Source organism: Leuresthes tenuis, unplaced genomic scaffold (assembly GCF_036924035.1).
Source record: "Leuresthes tenuis unplaced genomic scaffold, fLeuTen1.0.hap1 SCAF_12, whole genome shotgun sequence".
In the NCBI taxonomy this organism is placed as follows: domain Eukaryota; kingdom Metazoa; phylum Chordata; class Actinopteri; order Atheriniformes; family Atherinopsidae; genus Leuresthes; species Leuresthes tenuis.
Genome location: NW_027325366.1, coordinates 2067980 through 2081194, shown reverse-complemented (window position 1 = coordinate 2081194; position 13215 = coordinate 2067980). Strand labels below are relative to the sequence as shown.

Here is a 13215-nt window from a genome sequence, read left to right as displayed (position 1 = left end):
ATCAGGCACTTATGCACATGAAATGCACAGTATGCTCTCTTAAATTGGGGATTTATTGAAAAAGTGCCTGCCATCTAAAAGACTCCAATGTAAAGAGACAGGGAGAATATGGGAGCTGTAATTGGGTATCTGTGAATTAATTTGTTCAGTGAACATACCGTGAATCACATGAGGTCATAGAAAACCCAGATGGAGCAGCAGGAGGACTGGCACAAGGTGGTAAAGGCAGATATCCAACTTATTAGTCTGTGTGCTGCTTTCAGCAGTCTACACTGCCACCATGTGGGGAGAGAAGAGTGTGGGAGAGCTTTACAGACAGCAGAAGTAAGAGCGCCACATTTCCACTGAAAATTGTTTGTCAAACCATGAGTCAGCTCTGGGTAAATATGAGAGGTTCTTCAAAAGAAAGGAAAATAGGAAAAGGAAACTCAGAACAAGGTGTATTCATGGACCCAACCACCACTTCAGCATGACGATGGAAGTCCATTTTCTTCTGGGAGAACCAGTGTAAAAGAATGCAAAAGGGGGAGAGGCCCAGAGTCATCTTATCACTGCCACCTCCTATAACTTAATTTATCAAGACATTTCTTTGGCGTGCTCTGCTTATACGTCAGTACTATAATCTTCAATAATCCCCTCACAGAGGGTGATGGAGGACGTATGTGACAGCAGGAGCGGTACCTTTCCCAATGGATGGAGGAGTTCTAGAGAGCAGGAATACAGGAATGTTTCTCCAGCCATAAATCACAGTGAGGAATGTAACTGAATCTAAAAGAGGATTCATGCTCAGATAAGGCTTCAGTGACCTATGTTGTGAGAAGAACAGAGATAGGGGTGTTACCATACCCCCCGAGTTTTAGCCTCCTGATACTTATTTCATTCTGCTGATAGGCAGAAAAAGTCAGAAAATATACTATGTGGTACATAGTCATGTTTATGATCAGTTATGAACATGGGCATATCTTTTAGTTTAAATTAAAAAAGTAAAATAAAATAAAAGAGCATCTATCTATCTATCTATCTATCTATCTATCTATCTATCTATCTATCTATCTATCTATCTATCTATCTGTCTATCTATCTATCTATCTATCTATCTATCTATCTATCTATCTATCTATCTATCTATCTATCTATCTATCTATCTATCTATCTATCTATCTATCCATCCATCGATCTCTCTTTAATGAAAAGATGCGGAACCTATAGCAACGTCGCTTTGTTTCACTCCGTCTTCCTTATACTGCTGCACCCAAAATGGAGGATCGAAGACCCAGTTTGTGAAGTAGCACTCACAGTTAGGGCTGATGGCGACACATTTTGAGCTAACTTCGCCTGGTTCTGTTACAATAAGAGCACGAAGAAAGAAGAATTGAGGTGAGTTAACTCAGATATGAGCACGCAAGCCGTCACTCTTATCACAGTGTTTGTGTCATGCTAATGTTATGCTAGCATGCTAGGTGGACTTGACCCTGATGTCACCTGCCCACAGACACTGCACACATGTTACCAGATGTTTTATGATGTGGTGAAACATTGAATTTAACAGCAGTGCTCCACTCTTTTTTTCATGTTTGAAATGTCCTCGTGTCTGGTTGTAGAAATACCACAAATCATACGTTTCCCTTCCAAAGTGATCCACACTTAATCTTTTACTTTATGAACAACCGTGAGCACATGTTATTTAGCCATAATACACTGATAATTATTCAGTTTGACAGCAGGGCTGCAGGTTAAACTTCATCACGCTGGAAGCTCTTCCTTTATTTGCAGGTTGGTCTGAAATCAGCAGAAGAGGATGTTTTGCAAGCTGCTGCGTTTGAGGCTTCAGCCGGGATCTCCAGTTCATGCTGTGGCCCAACGGAGCATTCACAAACTGGCCTCTCTTCAAAAGGCCACTGCACTTCCTCCCAAAAAGATGCAAAGCTTGCTTTTCCCGTTCAGCGAGGTGGAGGCATACCTGGACAGGTACAGAGGGTGTCTGAATACAGACTGTGTGACGTATTCTCCCAGCTGGATCTTTTAATGAAATGGAGCTACGTTTTCAGGTCTGTGGACAGGACACAGTTTCAGCTCTTCCATCCCAGTTTGGAGGACATGCTGATGGCAGAGAAGCTCTTTTGCGCTTCAGAGTCTCATAAGATTGAATACTCCTCCTCTGCAGAGAGGATGGACCACGCACCTGCTCTGAAACAGCCAGAGGTTAGTTCACAGCCTCAGTCAAACTGTCATGTTCGGTGCTACAAAAATACCTTTAAAGCCGCTTTCACTCACACACTCGAGCCCTCAAATGCTCTATAAATGTTTCTAGCTAAAGTATGGACACATCAGTAAATATTCCAGAGCTTTTCCGGCTGCAGTTTGTGTGTGAGTGTGTGTGCTGGTGAGATTTTTTCTCCTCCTCAGCTCACCTGTACGCTGCGTTCTGCTCCCTCCTCACTATTATGGATGCAGATACATGCAGTGCACATATTAACACAATAAGGAGCCTCGTCTGCTGTTCTCTTTGTGTTGCAAAGTAAACGGCATCATTTCTGCTTCACCTGTTGCCTCCTGTTCAAGGAACTCCAAGCATCTGCCACCACAGCTTTCACAAAGCACTGCCAGCAGAACATGAAGGCACATTGTAGCACAACACACTGCAATGACCCTTCAAACAGAACCAAAGAAGAAGAAAGGCCCACCTGCTGTGTCTCATTACTTCACCTGCATCTGGACAATGAAGTAACTCAAACTGCAAAGATGTCAAACGTTCAGCTGTTACAACCCAGCTCAGTAAGAAAAAATAAACTTTATGGAAAGAAAGAGATATTAAATATTAAATGATTCAAAGTGAAAACGTGTAACAAAGATAAAACTGCAACTGGAAATGATCAGCATCTAAATGAGGTTAAATCAGTGTTAAAACAAACAAAGGAGCACCAATAATCAAATGATCTCTTTAAACAATCAGACATGAAGGTAACACCCCTGTTCCAAGTGAATCTGAGAGAAGAATCTTTACTGTGGGAGTGAAACAAAAGCCTGAAGTTAAACAAGTACCTCAATACAGTTCACTGAAAACACAGCTGCCCAGATCACAGACCGGCTGCAGGTTGAAGGCAGCAGATGCTGGGGCACCAGTCCTGTCAGGCATGCCTGGAGCGATGAGGAGGCACCGCTGCTCCTGCATGAGGAGGACTTACAGAAAAGTGTAATCACTAAAACTACATTCGACTGCATGAAACAGTGGAGATCAGTCAGTTAGGCTGAGGCAGAGTCCAAAAACACCACAAAGATTTAAAAACATGACAGACTCGTGACAGACATGACAAAGGATCCCCCTTTGCTGGATTGGTTGTCACAGTGAACATGGCAGGCTGGGAGCAATGATTGGAACCAGAGCAGAAGAGGGAGGCAAACACTAACAAAAGTACACCAGAGTGAGCTGTTAACAGACTTATCAGTCCCAGAGCCAGCAAATGTTTTCCAGCGTTTTCATTTAAACTGACATTAAATGAGCTATTTTTTCACGGGTTAACTATAGTGTGTGTTAGAGGTCATCTGATATGCTGAGCTGGGGATCCCTCTTACAGACAAACCCGGGGGGGGGGTTCAACATGCTGAACATTTCTCAGGTCTGATGATCGTAACAATGTTGAAGACGCACAAAAGAAGCTTTGTGAGGATGATCTGCGGAGTCAGAGGCTGAACTGAAGGGCCCTTATGGGGCCTCAGTGCTTCTGGCAGGAACCAAACACAGAGTTTCCCCAAAAGATTAGGTCCCCAAACACTCTACTGTAGCTTATTAAAGCAGCAAAGAGGGTCCAGGCAGGACTTCATCACGGTGACATCACACGCTCCAGTTGTGCTGCTTTGGTTGCTTTTTGCTGGTAACTGTCTGCTGTTTCACGTGCGTTTTAAATATCATTAACCGGTAGAATAAAACCAGCCATCCATCAGAAAAAAGGCTTTGTGTTGGAAAGACTTCACCTCAGCATCAAGCCAGATGTTGATGTTTATGCCTTCAGATTTTTATCTCCAGCTTTATTTTAGATGGATGTCTTGGGTGTAGAGGTGTGCGGTGTGGTTGTCAGGGTGATGATGTGTGTGGAAAAGAGTGTGATGTGTGTAATAAGATCAGATGAGTGTGTGAGTTTATGTACGTATTTATTTTATCATGTTTTGTAGAAATAAAGTTTGATTTGATTGAGGGAAAGACTAAATAAACTCTGATTCACTTTGAACTTTATTAGAGAATAGATTTACATTAAAGTAAGTGTTTCACTTTTTACTTTAAAGAACAGATTTGTAGCTTTGGTCATCACTTTTTTTACCAGGCAGTGGGATTGTTTTTTATTCCTGTTCAAAATTCAAAGTTCATTTAGTCCTGAGAAGGAAAATGAACAGTTTGAGTCTTTTGACTTGGTCGTTAACGTCTGTCAGAGTCTGTTGAACACACTTCAGTCGGTACCTTTCTCTGCAGGTACGGAAGCTGTGAACTCATCTGTAAACATGAGATGATCACACACTCATTTGGATTTTTCCACTGATTTTTCATGGTTTCACAGCTACCTTTACACACATAAAAAAAAGAAAGAAGAAAAAGTGCATGTTCAGTCCTTTACTGCCCAGAAGCAGCATTTCCTGTTGTTTTGGCTGTCTAACTCAGTCTCTCTGTGTGTGGGGGGGGGGGGCTCCGCTGCTGGTGGCATTACTTTGCTTTTCACTTCTTTTCCATTTGCTGAAACTTTATTTATTTACCACAACATCTTCTTCTTCTTCTTCTTCTTCTTCTTCTTCTTCTCCATCTTCCTCCACTGCTTCCTGTTCTGTTGGCTCCAGTTCAGACTGTATGGTTCCTTTAAATCTACATCTTCTTCTCCATCTTCCTCCACTCCTTCCTGTTCTGTTGGCTCCAGTTCAGACTGCACTGTATGGTTCCTTTAAATCTTCTTCTTCTCAATTTTGTGCGTTCTCACACTGCAGTGACGGCCTTTTCTCTAAACTGTCATATGTATTTCTGGCTGTTTGTATAAAAGTGATGAGCGGAGGTCCAGCAGCTAACAAGCATAGAACAGTTTAACTCAGCTAAGCCAGTGAGATGTTGCAAGCTTTCAAACCGGCTTCATCAGCATGCCCACAAACAGAAAACGGACACAAACGGAATGGGACTGGATAGTGTTGTGGTATGATTACCACCTTCCATGTGGGAGACCTGAGTTCAAATCCCCTGATATCAAATATGAAAAGTACTACCTCCAGTAGGGGTCCTTAGGCAAGACCCCCTTACCCTACATGCCTACCTGTAAGTCGCTTTGGATAAAAGCGTCTGCTAAATGCATAAACAGAAAACGTAAGAGGAGAATGTGGTTTGGGTCGGGACGTTAAATGAGAAGTCGCTCTGTCTTTGCTCTAAAATATGGGCCCAGCCTGTAAAAAATGTAGCATAATATCTCTTTACCCTCTTGCGGCCTCATGCATAAGTGAGCTGGAGTTGACACTTGATAATAAATGAGCAGATTTATAAGCTCACAGACAGCAGTGTTCAGCAGAGGGCTCAGAATGGAACACTGTGTTGACAGGGTGGCGGGCTCTCTTTGGCATGCAGACTTCGTTACCACTCTGCCTCTGTCAGACCGTGATGTATTCGCAGTTCGCTGGCAGCCTCCATCCATCTGTCTTGTGTTGGAGGGATAGATGAGTCTGAGCTGTGTCCTGTGGGACTCCAGGCAACACGATAGCAGCCAGAGCAGGTAGCTCTGTTAAGATGTTGAATGGGTTGAGAGGATGTGCGAAGCTGACAGTATCAGCAAATTACAGGTAGAGGTTCCTTTGATGAATAGCTCTGGAAGCACAGCACAGCACCAGAACTCACCGACACTGTCTGGAGGTGATTCTGCTCTGTTTGTTTTTCCAGGTGTGCTTCATTGGCAGAAGCAACGTGGGCAAGTCATCCCTCATCAAAGCTCTGTTTTCTCTGTCTCCTGAGGTGGAAGTCCGAGTCTCCAAAACTCCAGTAAGTAGTCGGATCGATCAGTGGTGGATATCTGCTCATCCGAGAGCTTTGCATGCAGCCTCCCCTCCACATGGGAAAAGGTTGTTTTTCTTATGTGTGTCTGTGTGTGTGCGTGCTCAACATACACTATTTCAAGGCTTGAAATCTCACATGCACTGCATTTTAGTGCATTTGTTGGAAAAAACAGTGAAAAGTGCAGCTCATCTGTTACAAACAACGTCGGGCCGGTAGGAACGGGACAACAACACCTTGCTTTGACCTTGAATATCAGGTCATGTAGAAAACACGTTACCATGGTGACGAGATGATCCTATAATTAGAAATAATAATGTAGAAGTCTTGTCTTGTCTGGTTTGACTTCACATGTCCAACCTACAAAGCTGTGTGTGGCTCATGCTGCTGGGAAAGCTTTACAGACCTTTTTATTGCCCTTTGTTGCCTGAACATGTCAACCCACTGAGAGCTGAGGTGGCTCTAAACTGTACCAGTGTGTTGTATCAGGGCTGGAATGTCTGTAATCTTACCACGCAGCGTTCCTCCTGCCCGGCGTTGGCTGTAAGGATGGTGGAGGGTGAGATGTCACACGTTAAAGTGCAGTAACCTAAGATTTGTGTCGCGGCTGATTCTGCTCCTTAAAAGAGGTGTTTTGTAAAGTCATTTATGATGGAACATTACACGAAGGGTTTTAAGGTGTTAACTTTAAAACATGAAATGCTCTGGGAATGAATGACTTAATAAACATGAGTTTAATTTCTCGTGTATTTTTATTCTATTGTCTCTGGTATCCATGGTAACCGTGGAGCTCACCAACCCACAATGAATGTGCTACTTCCAAGTAAGAATATAGTGGTTGTGTTTCAACAATCCCTGGCACCCTGTCTGCATCTTACTGTGCATCTTACTGATTTATGCTGTAAGGCAGATGGGAAGCGCAGACAGACGAGGGATTAAGGGTCAGTAAAAGAGTTTGATGATTAACCCACGACCAACATGTTCCAACCAATTTTCTTCATTATCCTTGATATCAAAAAGCAAACTGGAAGCGGGTTTTGCCCTGTGATGGACCTGTCCAGGGTCCAGGATAGGCTCCGGCCCCCCCGCAGCCGACCGACGGATTGAGCGGGTGGAGAAGATGGATGGAGGGGTTTTCCACTCAGATATTGGTCTCAGAGTGACAGGAGGCAGTAGCTCAATCTTTATAAAACATTTGTATATTCAAAGGTTTGAAGTGAATTCTGTAGCAGGAATATCACTGCAGCGGGAAGGTGAAAAAGGGGGGGGGGTGTCTAAACGAGTCGGCGTCCTCTGAAATATTTCTGTCCTTCAGTTCTCCAGGTGAACAAAACGAACGCACAGACACCAAACGTGTGTCCGTGTGCAGCAAGCCCACACATGTGAGATGCCTTTTTCACCATTTTCTTATTCACTGAACATATTTTAAAATGTGCTCCCCACCTCAGGGTCACACAAAGAAGATGAACTTCTTCAGGGTGGGCAGAGCCTTCACCATGGTGGACATGCCAGGCTACGGACACAGAGCACCCAGAGACTTCGTGGACATGGTGGAGCCTTACCTTCACACCAGGAAAAAGTAAGTCCTTCCCTCTATCTGGGGCTAGCTGCCAGGGGAAGCCTCATTTCTGCACCAGTCTGTGGGGACAGCAGGGCCCGGAGGCTGCTGGGACCGCATATTGTTGAGGATCAGCATGTCTCTGTCTGCGTCGGCTCGGCTCTTTCATCCTTCTGCCGGGGCTCTGCGTGGCTTGGGAAAATAAATGAAAAAGTATCCAAATGAAGAGTATTTTATTTGTGTTAGTTCGTTTTTTATTGTAGTTCTAAATTGGAATATTATTGTAATCTTGAAATATTAAAATATTTTATTATTTTTATTACTTTTTGCCGCTCAAAGTATGCGTCACACTCGCCGAAAGCCGTTATGTGCCGGCCCAAAATGTGCATTTATCAAGACTTTCAACCCCAGGTAGGCCAAGTATGGAGAAATGTAGGAAAAGAAACATCTGAAGAAGGCCCAGAGGCCAAATAAGGATGGGGGCTTTGCTGCATGGATAATTTACTGTAAGAAATTCAACTCGCCGTGTTTTTTATTCTTATTTTAAGAGTTCAAAATGTGTTCATTACATTAGTAAAATTCATTTTCTCCGTAGCACTTCATGGATTTCGTGAGCAACACACCATAGTTGTTCATACAAAATGTCTTCATTTTAGAAGTCAGGAAGTATTTGCAGCTCCCAGTGTTTTCTTTTCCGTGGACACCGGGTCCAAATGGCTCGTAGAGCGTTAAAGGTCGCCGACCCACAGGATGACGAAGATGCAATCTCAGGCACGGTGGCGCCCAACAGAGACTGGCTCGAGGCCACAGACTGATATCAGGAAGTATAAAAGGATCTCACAAACTAGGCTTTTTGGGAATCTCCGTGCACGCTGCCATGTGCTCTTTGTTGTTCTGATCAACAGTCCAACTTCTCTTTTCTCACACAACAAAATGAAAAGCCTCACACACGTGACTTATGTGTGACGGGTCAAAGTAACCTTCCTGGGAAGTGAATCATAACATGGAGGAGCGTGACAGATGTCTTTATGATGATGGGCTCTTCAGAGGTGAAATTCATTCAGAGGTTTGGGATTCTGTGAGGATGTTAATGTGCTCACATGTTTTACAACGATGCAGCGTCACAAAACCTCAGTGAGTCAGCAGAAAAGCTCAGTGAGTCAGCAGAAAAGCTCAGTGAGTCAGCAGAAAAGCTCAGTGAGTCAGCAGAAAAGCTCTGACAGGGTGCTGGACATGACTGCATCATGCAGAACTCTGCAGACGGGTCCCATTTTACAACCACATTTCCAAAAAGCAGCAGTTGAGGTTATTTTAGAGACGGGCTCCGTTTGAATGTGATGCCAGAACAACTGGAAAAGGTGCACACATGAAAAACACGGCCGTGTGCTGAAAGTGTATCCAGAGATGCTGTCTTTCAGTACCACGGCCCGTTCAGCTGACAGTGGTGAAGAACTTTGATGATCTCCGGTTCATGAGCCCGCTGAAAGAGAACAAGCACAGAATGGCTGTTTCCTGTGGGCAGACATGAGTCAGTGCTACATTTCCCTGCATGAAGCCACCGGAGCACAGCGAGCTAAAACCCAGTCACACAAAGAAAGGGTATCCTCTGGTTATCTGGCTTTACTAACCACGAGCAGTCCGGTGGTGCTAGTTAACAACTCAGCTCAGCTTTCCTGACTCTCGTTATGTAAACCGTTACAGCAGAAGCTGACCAGCGTCCCTGCCACACCAGCCCATCTCGTGGAGGTGTGTTTCAGGAAATGGCGTGCTGCAGGTGTATTTAGGCATGTGAGAAGGCTCGGCTCTTTGAACCTAAACCACAGTCCAAACAGCTCTGTTAAACAGCTTATTAAATGCTTTGTTTGTTCTCTCTTTTCCAGGCTTTGAAATGCTCAATAAAAAGGAATCCCTTCTTTTATGTGGAACATTTTACAACATGGGTGTGGATCTGAGTAGGGCTTTCAGACATCTTATGATGCTCTTTGATAGTTTGATACATTTGAATCAGTTTTAGTTCTGTGTTGGGGACTGGAGCTGATAGTAGAAAGAAGAAAACTGCACAAGTTACCGTCCACCCTCTACGTAACACACTGTGGAATCAACAGTTGAGTCAGAGGCTTCTTCAGCAGCGCTGCAACACCTTCCTGCCAGTAACAGCCGTACACTGTGATGATGATGATGCTGCAGCGTCATAAAGTATGTCTTATTTTTACTTTGTCAGAGCAGTCAGTCAGGAAACTGAACGTTTCCATCCATCCATTTTCTATAGTCGCTTCGTCCAGTTCAGGGTCAGCACGAGTTTCTCTGGTAATGCTTCCCGGTACGTAGTGAACTCTGCTTAGAGTTCAACTCCAGACCTGAACCAGAATTTGCTGCTAACCACTAATCCAATAATTATAAGTTCTGCTTGTTGGCTCCTGGTGCTAAACTGGCAGGTCTGCAGTGAAGAGCCGCTCCATCGTTTGAAACCTAAATACAACAATGTCGGGTCAAATGACATGTCAGCACCTGCTGCTTCATCAAGGAGCTCCTCCATCATCGTAGTTATTACAGCTCTGGCTCCTCTTCTGAGGTGTAAACCTTTGAAATGAGACTCTTTGAACGTTGTGTTTCTGCTGTCCAACCTGAAGGTAACACATTTAATGAGCTGTTAAAAATTAAACCTGAGATGACCACTTAGAACCCCACCCTGTAGGTTCAAGGTACTCTCACAAGTAAATCTTTATATTTGATGTGAACATTAACTGAAGCTCCTGCAGGTTTTTATGTATTTCACTGATAATTCCACAAGAAAGCTGGTGATTGTATGTACTATCAACACTTAGCATCAGCACGTACTCTTCAGAAACATTTAGGCTTCCAGGTAAGAGTTTTATTTGTCAGTGAAATGTGATGCTGTGCACCAGGAAGCTTTCCAGGAAGCTCTGCACGTTCTCACATGTTCCAGAAGGGCTCCTGCTGCAGTTTAGTGCCCAAAACCTTGATTGGTCACCTGATCTGACTGCCTGGACATTAAAGGAGTGGCTGAGCTGATGTTTCCTCATGATTTTACAGGATTTATTTATAAGAAGAGTAAATGTAACACAGGGATGTTTCTCTCTTTATGGATGTCACCATCTTTTCTCTCTCATGTTTTCTCTCATATTCCACCTTGGAGACATAAATGAGGGCAGTGAGGAGCCCTTTAACCCGGTGAAACGCAGCAGTTTCCCTCTGGGTTACAGCACCTGTTGTTTGTGACCCGGCCCGTCAGGCGGTGCCGTTAAATGACTCTAAAACGTGCAGCCAAGGCAGTGAACAGTGTGCCATCTCCTGCTCTGACTTACTCTGAGCACATATCTGTTTGTTTTCTCAGCCTGGTGAGGACGTTCCTCCTGGTCGACGGCAGTGTTGGTCTTCAGAAGGCCGACCTGATCGCTCTGGAGATGTGCGAGGAGCTCAGATGTCCATATGTGGTGGGAAATGAGATGTTTTACCTTTAAATAGCAGCATTCTGTCTGCAGATGTCCTCTGGGGAAGAATTACATATGATCCCAGCTCAGAAGCCCAGGCTATGGGGACAAAACAGAATAAAAAACCAGATTTGTAGATATTACCAAATGATTGCCAAAGAAAAGTCAGACTCATCTGATCCCTTTATATTTATCCACATTTATGAATATTGTATGACTCAGACATTATAAACATTAAAATCTATAGACTTTGGAAATGGCCGTTTTTACATGTTATAACACACAAATAGACGTCATATTATCACCCAGGTTTGCAGAGTCTGGGAAACAGCAGAGCGCTCACTGGTCCTGCTGGAGATCACGCTGTGGTGGGCACAGATCCCATTAACCAGCTTTATTCCTCATTCTTCTTCTGGGTCGTCATCATCACAGCCACTCTGGATTAATGCTGAACGCTTCCACTCTGCTATTTAAAAACTGCTCTGAAACAGCTCCACACTAACGTTTTAATGAAGCACCCACAGTCTTTACGCACTCTGCAGTCAATTATTCATGCTGCAAGGTTATTAAACTCTCTAACACACTGGGACAAAGATGAAGTGCTGAAGTAGAAACCGTTTTTTGGACCGGCCAGTGCGACGGGTCGCTCTGATTGGCTCCACAGCATAATGAGGAAACTTTGTGTGTGTGATCTTTTAAATGCTTAAAAAAGCATCCGTGTAGATTTTGAGTCTTTAAAACAGCTTATAACTGAGCTCCATGTGGAACTGAACCTTTGTGCCTCACTGAACTCTCATCTATGCTCCATTCTGCACGCCTGCGTTGCACTTTTCTATTTCTACCTGATGCTGCTGATGTGAGGATATAAAGCAGAGAGCTGGGCCAAGAACATGCAGGATACCCAACATTGGAAGGTCAAGATCTACAGCAGATACAAATGTGAAATAAACCGCTGAGGGCTTAAATCTTGAGCTGTTGTTGTCAGTTATCACTCATGTCCTCCTTCCACTGATCAACATTTTTGCCAACATGTCATAAACATCATATGAAGCTCACTTTGCATCAGGCTTGACATGGAGACGTGTTGCTCCTCATCTGAAAGGGATATACAGAAAGATCCAGCACTGATGCTCAGAAGGAAGGAAACTTGTTATTCAAAACAGCTGAAATGTCGTCAGAGGAATGTAAAAATGTGCTTGTTGACACTTGAACTTGTTCTGTTCAGATGGTGGTGACCAAGATTGATAAATGCAAGCATGGAGCCCTGCTGACAAACCTGCTGAATCTTCAGCATGTGCTTAAAACGGAGACCTCCAGCTGCTTCCCCCAGCCTTTTCTGATCAGGTGACAGCCTTCCATTCTCTTACAGCAAAAGCCTGATCATCTATATCTTATTGTCAACTAATCCTAGGTGCTCGAGTAGAGGTAACTGTACTTCTCTCCTGGTTCTTGAAGACGTTTCAGCTCTAATCCAAAAGGCTTCTTGTGTTCTCACTGACTGGAAACTCCCCACCTGGCAGATTTGTGTTCACACTAATAGAATATTGTGGCCTCAAACCACCTCTGAATGAGCTCCTCCCCTGGACAGAACCATGAACAGAAGTCCAGTAGTCCTGTCCTTTAAGTCCAAGTCAGCCTCTGTTAGTTGCACAACTGTTTAGTGAAATATGAAACAGATTTTTGTAAGGAAATAAAACCTGTGGATGTTGGGCAGCATTTCATATCATCATCGTTTGACAGTGAGATCAGTTTACAGATCCTGTCCTGTTTTACAGACTGCTTCTGTTCTTTCTTTCTGCAACAGCTCTGTCCATTATTTGGGAATCTACCTGTTGAGATGCTTCATTGCCCATGTGACAGGAAGCATCAGGCTGAAGGACACCTCTCAAAGCTGATGACACATCGGTCCCTGCCACTGAAGAGAAACTGGACTTTGCAGACTTTGTCTCTCTGTTGACTGACATAAAAAGCAGTGACTGTCAGAACGTATCATTTGTCTTGGAAGCAGCTCCTCTGCTCTTATTTTCTAATAAAAAGTATTGTTGGTTTGACTGAGTGTTGTTTTTTCTGCCATCTGTTACCCGGTGGTAACCCTTAACAACCACGGCTTTCAACGACTAGAACTCTGGATCTGAAAAGCAAATAAATCCTAAAAAAAAAAAATCTGCACTCTCAGCTTGTGCTGTCAGAAATAA

General features: G+C 43.8%; 1 protein-coding gene across 2 annotated transcripts; it reads left to right on the top strand.

Moving 5' to 3' along the window:
- The first annotated feature begins 1247 nt into the window (after positions 1-1247).
- On the top strand, positions 1248-12953 carry gtpbp8 (GTP binding protein 8). Of its 2 annotated transcripts, XM_072397824.1 has the most exons (8): positions 1248-1377; positions 1774-1968; positions 2049-2202; positions 5900-5998; positions 7459-7589; positions 10924-11023; positions 12246-12364; positions 12825-12953. In XM_072397824.1, the coding sequence occupies exons 2-8, from the start codon at positions 1799-1801 to the stop codon at positions 12913-12915; spliced, it is 864 nt and encodes a 287-aa protein (XP_072253925.1). In that variant the 5' UTR covers positions 1248-1377; positions 1774-1798; the 3' UTR covers positions 12916-12953. The 2 variants fall into 2 exon arrangements, with proteins under 2 accessions (XP_072253925.1, XP_072253926.1); XM_072397825.1 differs by lacking the exon at positions 5900-5998.
- The last annotated feature ends 262 nt before the right edge of the window (positions 12954-13215 follow it).